We start from the raw sequence: 13,788 nt of genomic DNA on the forward strand, positions 1-13,788 counted from the left end.
GTTAAAAGTAGAGACTCCTGCACACACACAACCCCACTTGGTACCTTCCCTTACTATTCCCGTATCTGATATCTGTAGCCCTTCTGACGCTCTCCCAGCGATTCACTCAGAGGCTCCGTTTGGTCTGCTGACTTCAGTAACGCTTTTCATACCCCCTTCTAATTTTCACCCTTCCTGTGAGTTTGTACGCACCAGCACCAGGTGAGATGCCCTCCCTGCCCTTGGGAGAGCGCTAGAGAGCATCTACAGAGAAAGACCCTAAAGGACACATTTCCCACGACTATTCTCATGATTATCTTGCCTCGTGAAAAGGGTGAGTGAGCGTCATTAGGACGATAGAAACGTTTAGATAGGGGATGCAGTGTTTTGGGTTAAGGAAATAGATGAGAACTTTTACTCATTAGGCAGGTTCCCTTAATATTGTTAAACTCTGATACACCAGAAAGGATAACAGAACCAATAAGAAGGATGCCTCTCCTTTTAGTAGCAGGAATTATCCTCAGCACCCGAGTTGGTGACAGTCCTTATAATTCTCCAAGTAAGACAACAACCTGGGCTTCCCTGGTGGCGCAGAGGTTAAGAATCTGCCTGCCAATGCAGGGGACACAGGTTCGAGCCCTGGTCCAGGAAGATCCCACGTGCCTCGGAGCAACTAAATCCATGTGCGATGACTACTGAGCCTGCGCTCTAGAGCCTGCGAGCCATAACTACTGAAGCTCACACGCCACAACTACTGAAGCTCGCCTGCCACCACTACTGAAGCCCGCGCGCCTAGAGCCCATGCTCCGCAACAAGAGAAGCCACCGCAATGAGAAGCCTGCGTACCACAATGAAGAATAGCTCCCGCTCGCCTCAACTAGGGAAAGCCTGTGTGCAGCAACGAAGACCCAATGCAGCCAAAAATAATTAAATAAAATAAATAAATTTATTTAAAAAAAAGACTACAACGTGGTCCCCTTCTTAGCCCCTCCCAGGAGGCCTGTCTCTTTTGTGCAGGGGACACTTTGTTGAGTATTACATAACAATGCACTTGAGGTTGGGGACTACATTTATTCAGATTTGAGTCTCTACACCTATCACAATGTATAGTTCATAGGAGCATTTAATAAATGTTAGCTGAAGGAATAAATAAAACTAAGAAGTTCCTTAATCACTGGATCATTTTCTCAAAGTTTTTATTTTTTAATTTTGTCAGTTTACATGTGAAAGCTTCAGTCAGGGTCAAAAAACTAACTCTACAGCTTTGGGTAAACATTTTGTTTGGCTCTCTGGGCTTTTAGTTGCAAGCATCATTTGTGGAATGCATGGGTTTCTGTGATGAAATAAAAGGTTTTTCCTTTAAGATATTTTGGGTCTACGAATTTTCAAAATTTTATTTTACGGTTTCTCCTTTTTTTTTGATTAAAATTAAAGTGTGGGTGTTGGGGGGCTTGCTGGCAAGAAGACAGAACAACAGCAAACAAACAAGCAAACGAAAAAAGCCACTTTGATTAAGCACAGTCAGTGAGCTCCGTGAAGCGTGTTTCAGCCCGACGCCAAATGACGCTCACTAAAATTGCAGCAATTTTTGATGCATGTGCCAATGTTTGTGTTATTTTTACTTTAAAGATGTAACAGATTGCTCCAAAATAAATAATTTAAGCCTAATGTTTCAAAAGATTCCAAGCGCTGTGTCTTTCACTTCTGTAACCAACAGAAGCAGCCCTCCTCTCTGTGTAACACTCCCTTGGGAGGGTTGTTTTCTTGCTTTGTTTTTCAAAGTAGAATATTATTAAGTCACGAAAAACAATGACGTACTGATAGATATCACGACATGGATGAACCTTAAACACATTATGCTAAACGCTAGAAGCCAGACATAAAAGGCCACGTATTGTATGATTCCATTTATACAAAATATCCAGAATAGGCAAATGCATGGAGACAGAAAGTAGATGGATGGTTACCGGGGACCGGGAGTAGGAGGGAATGGAGAGTGGCTGCTAATTGGCATGAGGTTTCTTTTGGGGGTGATGAAAATGTTCTGGAATTAGACAGTAGTGATGGTTGCGCAACTTTGTGAATACAATAAAAGCACTGAATGTATACTGTTTCTTTTGGTACGCGGGCCTCTCACTGTTGTGGCCTCTCCCGTTGCGGAGCACAGGCTCCGGAAGCGCAGGCCCAGCGGCCATGGCTCACGGGCCCAGCCGCTCCACGGCATGTGGGATCTTCCCGGACCAGGGCACGAACCCGTGTCCCCTGCATCGGCAGGCGGACTCCCAACCACTGCGCCACCAGGGAAGCCCCTGAATGGCTTTTAAATTCAGAAAATAAAGATGAAAAGTAAAAATACCAGAGCAATAAACTGACAGCCTTGTGTTTTCATTAACGTAGGTCGCCATTGTGAGGTCCATCAGATGATCGGGAACTACATGTGGGACCCCGCCACCAACAAGTCATTTGACATAGGGGTCAACAGAGACAGCCTGATGCCTCTCTGGTGGAATGGATCAGAACCTCTGTGGATCACTCTGACCAAGGCCAAAAGGAAGGTCTACATGTACTACTGGCCAGGTGAGTGTGTTGACATCCATGCCTGTCCAACCTTCCAAATCTCAAAGCACCATTGGAGTCTCTGAGAACAAAGCATGTAGATGTGTTTGAGGACCAAGCCAGGATTTAGAAAATGGGGTCTTTGTTCAAGAAATGTCTTATGGACATGTTTCTTTAAGTTTTGGTTCAAACTCTCTAACATCAGACCAGACATAATGCCGTTTCCTAATTCCCTTGGTTCAGCAATATTTCTGCAGTATATCATGCGTTTTCGTGGGTAAAATTTTGGCTACACTGGAGAGATAAATTATAGGGTGCTCATTTGCTTTACAAAGAACTTGGAGTACCATTTCTACAGATTTTGAGCTCCCCTGCAGTACTGAAAAGAGGATTCAGAGCTCTTACAACTTTTTGGTTGTGCATTAAATGAAGTCCCTTTATATTAATATTCCTCCTGTACATCCTAAATCAATGAGAAACTAAAGTACTTAACTTACTTCAGTGAGGGAGGTAAGCACTCATGCAGACTGCCCTGGCTGCTGTGACGGGGCTTCAGGAGACTCTCATCTTGCCAGCCAAACTCTTTTATTAAGGAGGACAGGATTCAGTGACAACAGAATACTCAACTCACCGCTGACTTTGCATTGGTAGGATGTGTTCCTAGCGAGTGGGCAATATAACTTTTCCATGCACATGGCTATAGACACATTTTTCCTAACTCTTCCCGGTGCAATACTGATGATTGTCATTGTGGAAGAAGAGATCAGGAGGCCTAGAAGAAATGAAGGGATAAGTGGGGGAAGCATGTGGAGGGATCTTGCTGGCCTGGGCTGGAGACAGCGGCAGCCTGATGGAACTGTGCGAGCGTGGGGGGTTCTGGGGTGCGGGGGAGCGGGGGGAAGGGGGAGTGAGCCCGGGCTGAGTCACAGGTGGCCCACACCGAGGACGTGGGCCTGGAGCGAGAGTTTGGAGGATGCTGGTTGCAGGTGGCCACGTGGAGAGCTGCTCCGGGGGCTCAAGGCTGTGCCAGCTCTCGGAGGAGGGGCGTCAAGCAAGGATGGACGGAGAGCAGGGAAAGCAGGCCCACAGCTGCGCTGTGCTGAGTGCCCAGAAAGCTGCCGCAGAGCAGAGACTGGCATCCACAGGTGAGCCCAGGACGGCCAGGGCAGCCGCGTTACTTCAAAACCCGGCGGAAGAACAGACAGACAGGCTGGTTCTGCGGGCAGATGCAGTGTCGGGGCAGTGCTGGGGCTGCTTCAGAAGACGCCTGGGGTTCGGTCCATAGCAGCTACCTGGGCTGACATAAGAAGAAGCTTTCAGGCACGGGAAGGGTTGAAGAGACTCTACCTTAAGTGGAGGCTCAACTTTTCACGGAGCTGGACGTTAAGATTGAGAAAACAAGTCGGTGCATCCGCCAAGCTAATCAGACTTGGTCGAGGAGCCCAGCTCGGGTTCAGCCCCACGCGACGAGATCCAGAGCCGAAAGTTATTGCTGCGCTTTGAGGTCATTCTCAGCAATCCTCATCAACATACACAAGGGCCCGCAGGCATAGGCCTAGGAGGGGCCGGGAGCAAACAGCGCTCTTAGGGACCACCTCGAAACGAGCCTGAGGACCATCAAGACGAATGCTGTCCCGACTCCATAAGGGCCATCTTCCACGGGATCCGGTTAATGTGACTTTCTGTGTCTTGGAACTTGATCTCTTCTTGCTCTGAAGAGCACCTCCCCCGGCACCTCCTCCCAGATCCCCACATGCCTCCTGCACATACACTCTCCTCTGATGGCCTTCTGGGGAGCCACGGATGCCAGTGCTCGTGGAAAGGGGGGAAGATCTTAAAGGAGACAGTTGCCATGTTTCAGACTTCTCTCAGCTGTATTACAGAGCATCGCTCTTTATCTCATCCTGGAGAGTCTGGCTCCTTAATCATAATCAGCAATTTGAATTCATGTATCACTGAGTAGCTACAAAGTCTCAGTGCTAACGTGAATGTAAAATATCTTGTCGCTCCTCCAAAATAGCTCCTGAAGGGCCAGAAACGGCCAATCGCTTTCTTTGATTCAGCAGCTCATGTGATGTGACACATACGGCTTGAGATCAGTTTATGGTGTTTCCTATCAGGAGGGCAGAAGCTAAAACAGATAACCTCCCAGAATTTCCTCAGTGATCTACATGGATGTTAGCTAACCATCTGGCCGTGTTGAAGTCTTGATAGAAATTGGATGAAAAGTCTCTTGTTTCTTAGACACTGTCCATTCCTTCTAAACTGGATCCACAAATAAAGGCTCCCTGAGCACCAGCTGTCTCTGAAGGCCCTGCCGCCCAGCCCAAGCCAGGCGTGCTCTAGCCCCTCCATTCTTACTGGTTGACAGCCGAGGGATTAACTATCACTGCTGTCCTTTCTCCCTCCACCTTGGTCCTCTCCGGCCACAGCTCATAGCCCAGTGAGTGTTCATTTGTCTCTGCAAGATTTAGTGAAGTGCAGTGGCATTTCTTCTAAACATGACTTGGTTTTATTTTTCTTCTCAAACCCTCCTCTTCCTTCTCCAGTCCCCACCAGACATTGTACAGACCTCTCGATGAGGCCTGGAAAATCTTTATTGCTCCAGTGAGCTGTGTTATGACACTTTGAGTCTTGCCATTAAGTCAATATTTAGAAGTGCAATTTAGAAATGGCAGTAGTTCAAGTCTTCCTGTCAGGTAGATAAAGCAGCAGACTGAAAAATTGATCACTGGTAAAGAGTCCAAAAGACCCCACCTCAAGCCTTGAGAAATTTAATATCGTAAACAGACCCTTTATTACCCCACCCAGTGGTGCCGTGGAGCTGTGCAGAGGAAAATGTGCCTCAGGGAATGATCCCAGGCCCTAACTCAAATATCTGCGGGGGGGAAGGCTCCCCCAAATCAGCCAGGACCAGCGTCACCAGGACCTAGGAGTGCTCTGCAAAGGATGAGAGCTGAGTGTGTGTCATTCACTAATTTTATTCCCCTATTCCATCCCTCTGGTTTGAGGTCAAAGGAGTTTCATTGAAGTGGGGGGAAAGAAGAGGCTCCAATATTCACTTCATATCAAGAGCAACCCAAAGAGAAGGATGGCTTGCGGGAGGAGGTGAAGTGGGGGAATATAGGAGGATACGTACTGATAAGATATTGCATGGAAGTAGAGTTTGAACTCCTTGGACAGTCGATGCTCCCTTACATAGTGGCAGCGGTTTTTAAGTTTATTATGGCTATCGTGAAATACAAAAAAAGGAACAGAAACCAGCAGCCTTTTAGGAGTCTGTAGTTTAAAAACTCTTTGGAGCAAGGGTCTGAAGACTCTCAGTTCTACCTCTTCAGTCATGATTTTGCAGTATTAACTCCTTATGGCCAAGCAGTCAGGTGGAATTGGGGGCAACCATTCATATGGCTCCGGGAGGGTGTTGGGTGTGGGTCTGGGGTCTTCTGCTGGCCTCTTCCTGTCCTGTGCAGGTGTTGAGACAAATAAGACACCTTTTATGTGGGGAGAGACACATTTCCAGCTGGCTTCTCCTCCCCTACTTCCCAGAGGTGGGCTGGCTGGGGAGTTAACAGACGGGTATCTGACTCAGCTCCAGTCGAGTTTTGGTTGTTAAAATCAAGAGGATTTCCTCTGGATGCGTGAGGAGGCATGTCCTGACTACGGATCAGGAATTGTGGTTGTTCACAGAATCTTCCCCTTCCCTGCCGTGCTGGGTCCCTGACAACCTTCCATTGGGCTGAACTTAGATGAATGCACTTAGGCTCAGGGGAGGTCCGGAGCCTAGCATCAATCCTGCAAATGTGTGGGTTAACGTTACAGCCAAGGTCTTGGACTCTCTCTACATGACTCCAAATATCTGCATAAAAACTGAATTTTTTTTTCAGGCAAATATTTAACAATCAGATACAGGGGGTCCAGATTTTCACTAAATTTTCCAACACTGCCACCAATTTGGCATTAAGCTTTAAGATGTATGTAATTTTAGGACCAGAAGAGGCTTTATTCTGTATGTAGTTTGCTGGTTCCTACACTTGTAAATCAAGACCTCCTTAGGATACTGATAAGAACTATGGATTTTTTTTGTATTAGAAAAACAAGCGGATACATACTATACACACAGTTTTGTGCTCATGTAACACAGGAGGCTACCATGATGAGGACTGCTAGGTGGTCTTTGACGCGGAAATACATACATATGTATAATACCTAGTTGATTTGATTCTTTTCAACGTGAGGGAAACGTCTTAGAAACTCACTAAAGTATCAATGAAGCCCAAACTCCTCTAGTTAATGTTGTCTGCCAAGAGTAGGCTTGGGTTAAAATTCTCTAAGGCTCTCTGGGTCAAATTCACCTTGAGTCCTTTCCTTTGTTTGTTGGTAACTTGGGTAAGGTCTGCCTCATTGCCCTTGTCTGTCCGCGTCAGCAACAAGAAGATTACAAATTCACATGGCAAGTTAGAGGCTGTCTCAGAGAAGTGATCTATCTTCAAAAGCGTCCTGCAGGATTTCTAGGCGTCAACTATTTCTGCTGCAGAGATATTGAGGAGGTGGTGCCTTTCTGGACTGCTGCCTGCAGGGGTGACTCCCCCAGCACTCAAAAGTCTTATGAGCTGTCCAGCCACGTCCAGTCTCCTTTTGCAGGATGGTGCCTTGGCCAGAAGAGCCCATAGTTTCTCAGCAGCATCCGTTACAGTAACTAGGAAGCCTTAAAGAGAAATCCAGGGACAAACTTCCATTCTTCACAAATCATGGCAAATCTGTTTCTTCATAAAACATCTTAAAAGGGTGTGACTCAAGGCCCTGTAATAAGCTCTCAGGAGACGACTGTTAGCAACACCAGATACAGGCTCTCCCCACCCTACCCCCAGTCCCCCAGAGAACTTACCATCCATTCAGTCAAGGAGACACGTGATAATCTAATACTCGCGCATAGAAATGAAAAGGCCACTTGTTTAAAGTATAACAGTGAAAAGCATATTGCATTATGACCTCCTCTAATAGGGGATCTGGTTTCACCCAGAGGGTGACGTGAGTTAACACCTGAGGGGATGGGCAGGGTAGCGGGGTGGGAGCGCGGGAGCACGGCGTATGTTAAGGGATGGATGTGGCGTGTGGATGGGCTGGAGAGAAGCTGAGGCCAGGCCGGGCTCCATGGGCCAGCTGAAGAATTTGGTCTTACGCTGAGAGGCGTAAGAAGTCACTGGAAGTTCTAAGGAGGAGGGTGACAGTACCATATTTGAATTTGGCAAGATTACTCTGGCAGCACCGTGGAGAAAGGAAAGTAGGCCTCCAGAGGGGCTGGATGAGGGACGGCCAACCCGTCAGGAAGGTACTGCACAGACCTAGCAAAGAGGTGAGAACAGTGTGGATGAGGGTAAAGGAAGTGGGGAGAAATGGGTGGGTTGGGGACATATTTAGGCATTAAAATTGCCAGGGCCCGGTGATGCACTTTGGGATTAAGGGACCGAGCAGTGACGGGCATGACACTTGGTTTCTGGCTTACAGGACTAAGGAGGGAAGGTGTGTCTTTGCCCATCCCGGGAAATTGAAAGAGGAGTGGTTTGGAGGCAGAGGAACGTCTGTGTTGACTCTGAGACATGTCACGTCATGTGCCTGGAGCTTGAGGACTGAGGTGGAGATACACAGATGTGTGGTTCTGGGGAGGGCCCGGGGCCGGTGAAGCTGTGGGCAGGAAGGTCAGCCGGGGGAGAGCCCACGTGAAGAGAGGAGACGGCCCCAGACACAGCCTGGAGTGGAGGAAGTTCATGCTTAACGATCAGATGGGGCGAGTGAGTCTGCGGAGGAAACAAAGATGGACTTGCTCGGGAAGCAGGAGGAAAGCCAGAAGAGCTGGGAAAAGTCTAAGGAGAGTGATGCCATCCTTTGAAGGCGTCTGATGGGGGGCTTGATGTCACCCGAGAGGCAGGGGAGGCGCCACTGGAGAGTGACACCAGCTGAAATCTGTTGGCCCCTCTTGTCACAGAGACCAGAGGAACCAAATGGTTTCAAGCAGGGAGTGGCCATCCCCGGGCTCATTGTCGAGCGACACCGCGGGGCGGCAGAGACAGCGTGTGGACTTATTATCTGGGGCATCGCTGGCAAGCTCTGAACTTTGTAGCTGTTAATTTCTTTAACATTTTTCAACTTAGTCTCAAGAAAGGTCCATTATAATAACCCCAGGGTAGCCTTTAATTTCCCTCTATTGCCCAAGAGTCTGCTTGAATAGCGACGATGATCATTGTACCTCATCTAATACTGGTTTTGAAGAAAACAAAGTGCACGAAGAATAAAATTTGCCATGATTTTTTCCGCAAAGACGATTTTCATTTTAACAGGAAAAGTAACATTAAAAAACAAAACAAAACACCTTTTATTGTTCTGGTTAGTGAACCCTCTGACTCCCGCTGGGAGTTCGTATATTCTAATGATGAACAAGCACATCTCCTCAGGTCGGGAGGCCAGATAAGGACTCAGCAGCCACCACCCACCGTGGATGATGCTGGGACTATAATAGACACGGTAATGGATGTGCAGGTGGGACAGATTTCTAGGAGCATCTGAGGCAGAGGGAAGGAGCTTGTGCTGAGGTTCCAAGATGAGCAGGCAAGGGCATGCCGTGTTCCTGAAGCTACAAAGAATACGACAAGGTTGCAGCTGAGTGACTAAGGCAGGAGTGAAGAGGTCGGAAACTGGAAATGGCCATATCTTAAGAACCAGGGACTTGGGCTCTGGTATGTAAAGGGACTTGCGTTTAAGGAACAAAGGTGTTTTAGATCATATCAGTTGCAGAAACAGATAAGCCCCAAAGTCTCAGTGGCTTAACCCAATGGAAGTTTACTTTTTGCTACAGAAAGTCTGAAAAGGGTCATTGTGATCCACAGTTGACTCTGAACAAGGATGCAGACACTGGTGGGGACTGAAACGTGTCCCCCAAATCCGTACCTCAGAGCCCTAGCCCCCCATGTGGTGATGTCTGGCGGTGAGGCCTTTGGGAAGTAATCAAGTTTGGACGAGGTCATGATCCTTTTTACTCCCGCTGGGTCTTCCTTTCTTGCCGTTTAAGGGGCATCTCTGTCCTTGTTTCTCCCTCCTTAGGAGTGATTCTCCACCCTGAGTATGCTAAGAATACCCTGAGGCCATTATGAAATATCAGAGCCCAGGGTGCATCCTCAGAGGTTCCGACGTCACTGGTGTGGGTCGAGGGGCTGAGGACTGCAGCGAGAGACCCTCTGCAGCGGGCCCGGTGCATAGACCTAGCGTGCCTGCCCTGGGTGCCCACAGCCCTGGCATGGCTTCCAGCCCCGTACTCCCATCCCTGCCGGTCACACTGTCCCAAGAAGCCTCTTCCCGTCATTCTCTCCCCCCTGCCCCAGTCCCCAGGGTCACTCTGTGTCGTTGGCGCTGGCCTGTCTGAAACCTGACATCAACAGGGAAAGGAAATGAGATGAGTAGTTTGAGCATCTGAAGTGAACTCAGCACTTCGCAGACATAATTTTACTCAACCCTCAGAACAGTCCTAAGACATGACTGCTGTCATCCCCACTTTACAGACGGGGGCATGGAAGTTCCCAGAACACACAGCCAGGACACAGTAAGCCGGCTGGGCTGCTGCCGGGGCTGCCTGAGTCCACGCCCCGCGCAGGGTCCCTCCCTGAGCTTGGCCGAGGCGGGGGAGGGTCTTCCCACTGGCCATCCCAGGTTTGCCAGTTCAGCTGCCCCCCACAGCCCAGGGTGGGAGCGGAGGGATTCAGGGGGAGGGATCCTGACAGAGTGAAGAAAAGAGCCCAGAGTCGGGACTTCCTGTAGAAACTCAGTCCCCGGTAGAGAATGCTGGAGGCTTGGCTTTTGGTGGCCGAGGCAGGCCTACACCCACCCCCGGGTCTGTTCCACTTTCCCCCTCGGCACCAAACACGCCCTCGTTGCCAGCGGGCAGGGGGCTCAGCTGCCCCTGCAGTGCTTTTCTCAGCTGGTGGGCCGCTGGCTGTGGGATCCAGCATCTGTCAGAGGGATTCCTTAGGGTGGGACAGAGACGTGGCACTTTGACCTCACCAGAGCCCTTTGTGTGCAGAGAGCTCTGTCCCCTCCCGGCCTCTCCCCTCCTGTTCTCCCTGCTGTGCTGGCTGGAGCCCTTGAGGAACCTCAGGGGAATGTAAAGAGCTAGAACATGACCGGAAAGAGAACAGCTGAGACCAGTTCAGCCACTTCTTTGCCGTGCGACCCCGGGGATAGTCACTTAATCTCTCTGTGCTGTGGGTTCCTTATCGGTCCCACAGGAATGACTACGTGTGCCTCTCAGGCTTGCTGGGCGTGTGAAATGAGATAAGATATAGAGAGTATCCGACTAGAATATATGGTTAGTAGCTATACAGTAACCCCACCCTTGCCCCCCGATTCTTAAAAGGGAGCTTCAGCCTGTGTCCTTCTAATGCGTCACATTGGGTGCACGGGGGGGAGGGGGAAGCTCTGGCCAGGTCACTCTTGGCCCAAAACAATGCTGCAAGGTCACATCAGGGATTCAAATACACACTTGCAGCAAAGGCCACAGAGTGAAACACAAGTCCTGTTTTAAATCGCCATGAGAATTCTGAGACAGGCCATCATGGCCAGTCAGGGGCAGGAAAGGAGTTTCCCAGGAAAGGGGTGGATGGAGGGATCTGGCCACTGGGTCATCAGGGGAGGGAAAGAGGACAGAGTCTGGCTTTTTGCCTCAGGGCTGGGGGGCAGAAGCCAGGGACAGGGCGAGCTGTGCACACAGGACTCTGTGCAGAGGCGGCACCGAGTGCTCGAGGTGTGGCCACTGGGGCGGCCCTCAGGCTTTGCCCAGGTGTGCAGAGCGCTGGCTTTGCAGGGCCACATGTAGCACTCACTCCCGCTCCCAGCCATTCCTGGAAGTGGTTCAGAACCAGCTCAGAAGCTGGGGAGACCAGGGTTCCCCCAGATACATGGTGGGAGGTAAAGGGCAGTTGGTAAGACCTGGAGATCACAGGCTCGAACTGGAGGGCTGGGGGATGAGGAATCCCTGGGTCGGCGCTAGAGTTCTAGCAAAGCCGCTGGCAAGGCTGAGCCTGCGGTCAAGGGCTTGCCGGCCTCCTGCATCCCGAGGAGGCCCAGGCTTCTTGGATCCAAATACCAGGAAACCACCTGCTCCGGGAGGAGGCTCTGGTGGGGACCACCACGTGTGCAGCAGTCGAGATGCCTTCCCCCTGGGGAGCATGACATCACTTGCAGGATTTAGATGACCTTGAGGCATGTGCCTCTGACCCAGAGATGCTGCTCGTGGCTGACATGAGGGGCACCAGGTGCCCCTCACTCCTCACCTGGGCCTGCTGGGTCCCTGACCCTGGGACAGAGACTCTCCCATCTAAAGCTGACCCACAGAGGCAGAGATCTTTGGCCTCATGATGCCTTGCTAAGGTTTCACCACTGCCTTCCTAAAGCAGACACCCAGCCTGGTTAGGCACATGCCCCTCTGCCCTCAGGTTCCCATTATCACCTTTCACGCCCAGTGAGTCCTTTCCCGTTGAGTTTCCAGAACCTGCTCTAACGGATGAGTGCTTCTCATCTCACCAGTCTGCTCCTGTGCACAAGGCCAGTCTGCATGGCATCCTGTGTTCAGGCCAGCCCACCCCGCCGCCCCCCCATCCCCAGATCAGAAGAGACCTCCCAGCCCTGTGGGCCCGGCTGACCTGGGAAAGGGCCTCTGAGATCAAAGGCCACACTTTCCCCAAGGACTTGTCCCCATAAGCTCCTGTGCCTCAGATGTATCTTCCTGGAGAAGGTGACATGTTTCTAAGAGTTAATTGACTTAGCTGTTTTAATAAGCTCTCTTGAGACGCATATTCAACTGTAGTGCACCTGCCTCTTATCCCATAAAATGCAGCTCACAGGGGTTATTGTCACAAGGTGTGTGGAAGTTGGAAGCCGAGCGGCACTTGGAAGGCGGGACCTGTGTTGTAGGAAGTTTAGAGAAATGCGATTTTCATGGGCTCAACTTCCTTGGAGAGAGTTGGCAGGAAGCAAGGATCAGTCAGGAAAGCAGTGGAAAAGTATCAGAGCCAGGAAGCTGATTACTAGGTGGCAAGGAGACCTTGGGACAGTCACTTCTCCCATCGCAGGCGTTTGTTTTCTCAGCTGCAAAATAAAAGGCACTGATGTAAGCCTGCTGCGAAGGGCCGCGAAAGCTGTTCATTGTGCCCGGATGCTGTGTCCGCGGGGGCGTGGCTCACACTATAGTCGTCATAGATTTGCATATTTATTTTGACAATATGTTGGTCTGTGACAGTCATGTTGCTATGACAAAATAGATATATTAAAATAATTGTCTAGCAGATATAAGTTAAGTGTTTTGAAGAAGAAGTGACTTAAAATTTTTTTTTGGCACAGAGATGGATGGGCTTAGTGGCGCTCCTCTTTGGTTGTGCTTTAAGTTCCCTCCAGCTCAGGATATATTTATTAGGTTGCTGAGGTGGGACTGTCCAGCAGGAAGGCAGACTCTAGACAGAGATAAGACGAGGACCTGAACAGTGAGCCCTAATTAAGGGCAATTCCCTTTCAAGTTCCCTGGGAACAATGAGGAAATAAGATGCAGGAAAGCCAAAGCCTGCCCTTGAAGCACCGGTGAAACCAAAATCTTACTGCCAACTTCCTGGTTGGTCTTTGAAACTGCAAAAGCCAGGCCACTGCCTTTGTTTCCCCACAGACCCCTATGCAGAGATTCAGGAATCCCTGCTTTCCTCAGGCACCGGTGGGCTGACCTGAAGGACCTCAGTTGCCCAGATCCGCACTCGCTGGGAGGCCATGAAAGTGGCCTGGAGGCGACAGCCCGAGGGGCTGAGCAGTGCGCCTAGGTTCACAGACTGAGCCCACGGTGGGTCCAGAAAGGGGCCCACAGGCTCCTGATTAAAGAAATAGCTCGTGGGATCCACACAACACACCCCTTCCAGCCTGATGATTTCCATCAGGTAAAGACTAAGGAAAACAAAACGAAGCCCCCAGACGAATTCTTCCAGGAATAACGAGCCTTGCCCTCTCTAAATATACCACTTTCACTAATTCCTTGTTCCATCGTGGCATCTGTCATTGCTTGCTGGCTGTTTCCTTTGCCAGTCATTTTTATTCATTCTGGGTTTTAAGATTAGAGGTCTGGTGACTGTTTTTGCCTTGGGAGATTTCACCTGGGAGAGACCATTCAGGACAGAGAGCACAGAATGGCTGCACTTGCCTCAGTTTTTGTGAACTTGGGTACTGGTCTCT

The 13,788-nt window shown here is 49.9% G+C and overlaps 1 protein-coding gene across 2 annotated transcripts in view; it reads left to right on the forward strand.

The window, feature by feature from the left end:
• ENPP6 (ectonucleotide pyrophosphatase/phosphodiesterase 6) overlaps positions 1 to 13,788 on the forward strand; it is a 90,503-nt gene that overhangs the window by 40,177 nt on the left and 36,538 nt on the right. For both annotated transcript variants that reach the window (XM_060001134.1, XM_060001133.1), the window contains exon 2: positions 2,377 to 2,556. In XM_060001134.1, coding sequence (XP_059857117.1) covers positions 2,377 to 2,556 — 180 coding nt within the window. The remainder of the gene's footprint in view (positions 1 to 2,376; positions 2,557 to 13,788) is intronic.

Source organism: Delphinus delphis, chromosome 21 (assembly GCF_949987515.2).
Source record: "Delphinus delphis chromosome 21, mDelDel1.2, whole genome shotgun sequence".
Taxonomy (NCBI): domain Eukaryota; kingdom Metazoa; phylum Chordata; class Mammalia; order Artiodactyla; family Delphinidae; genus Delphinus; species Delphinus delphis.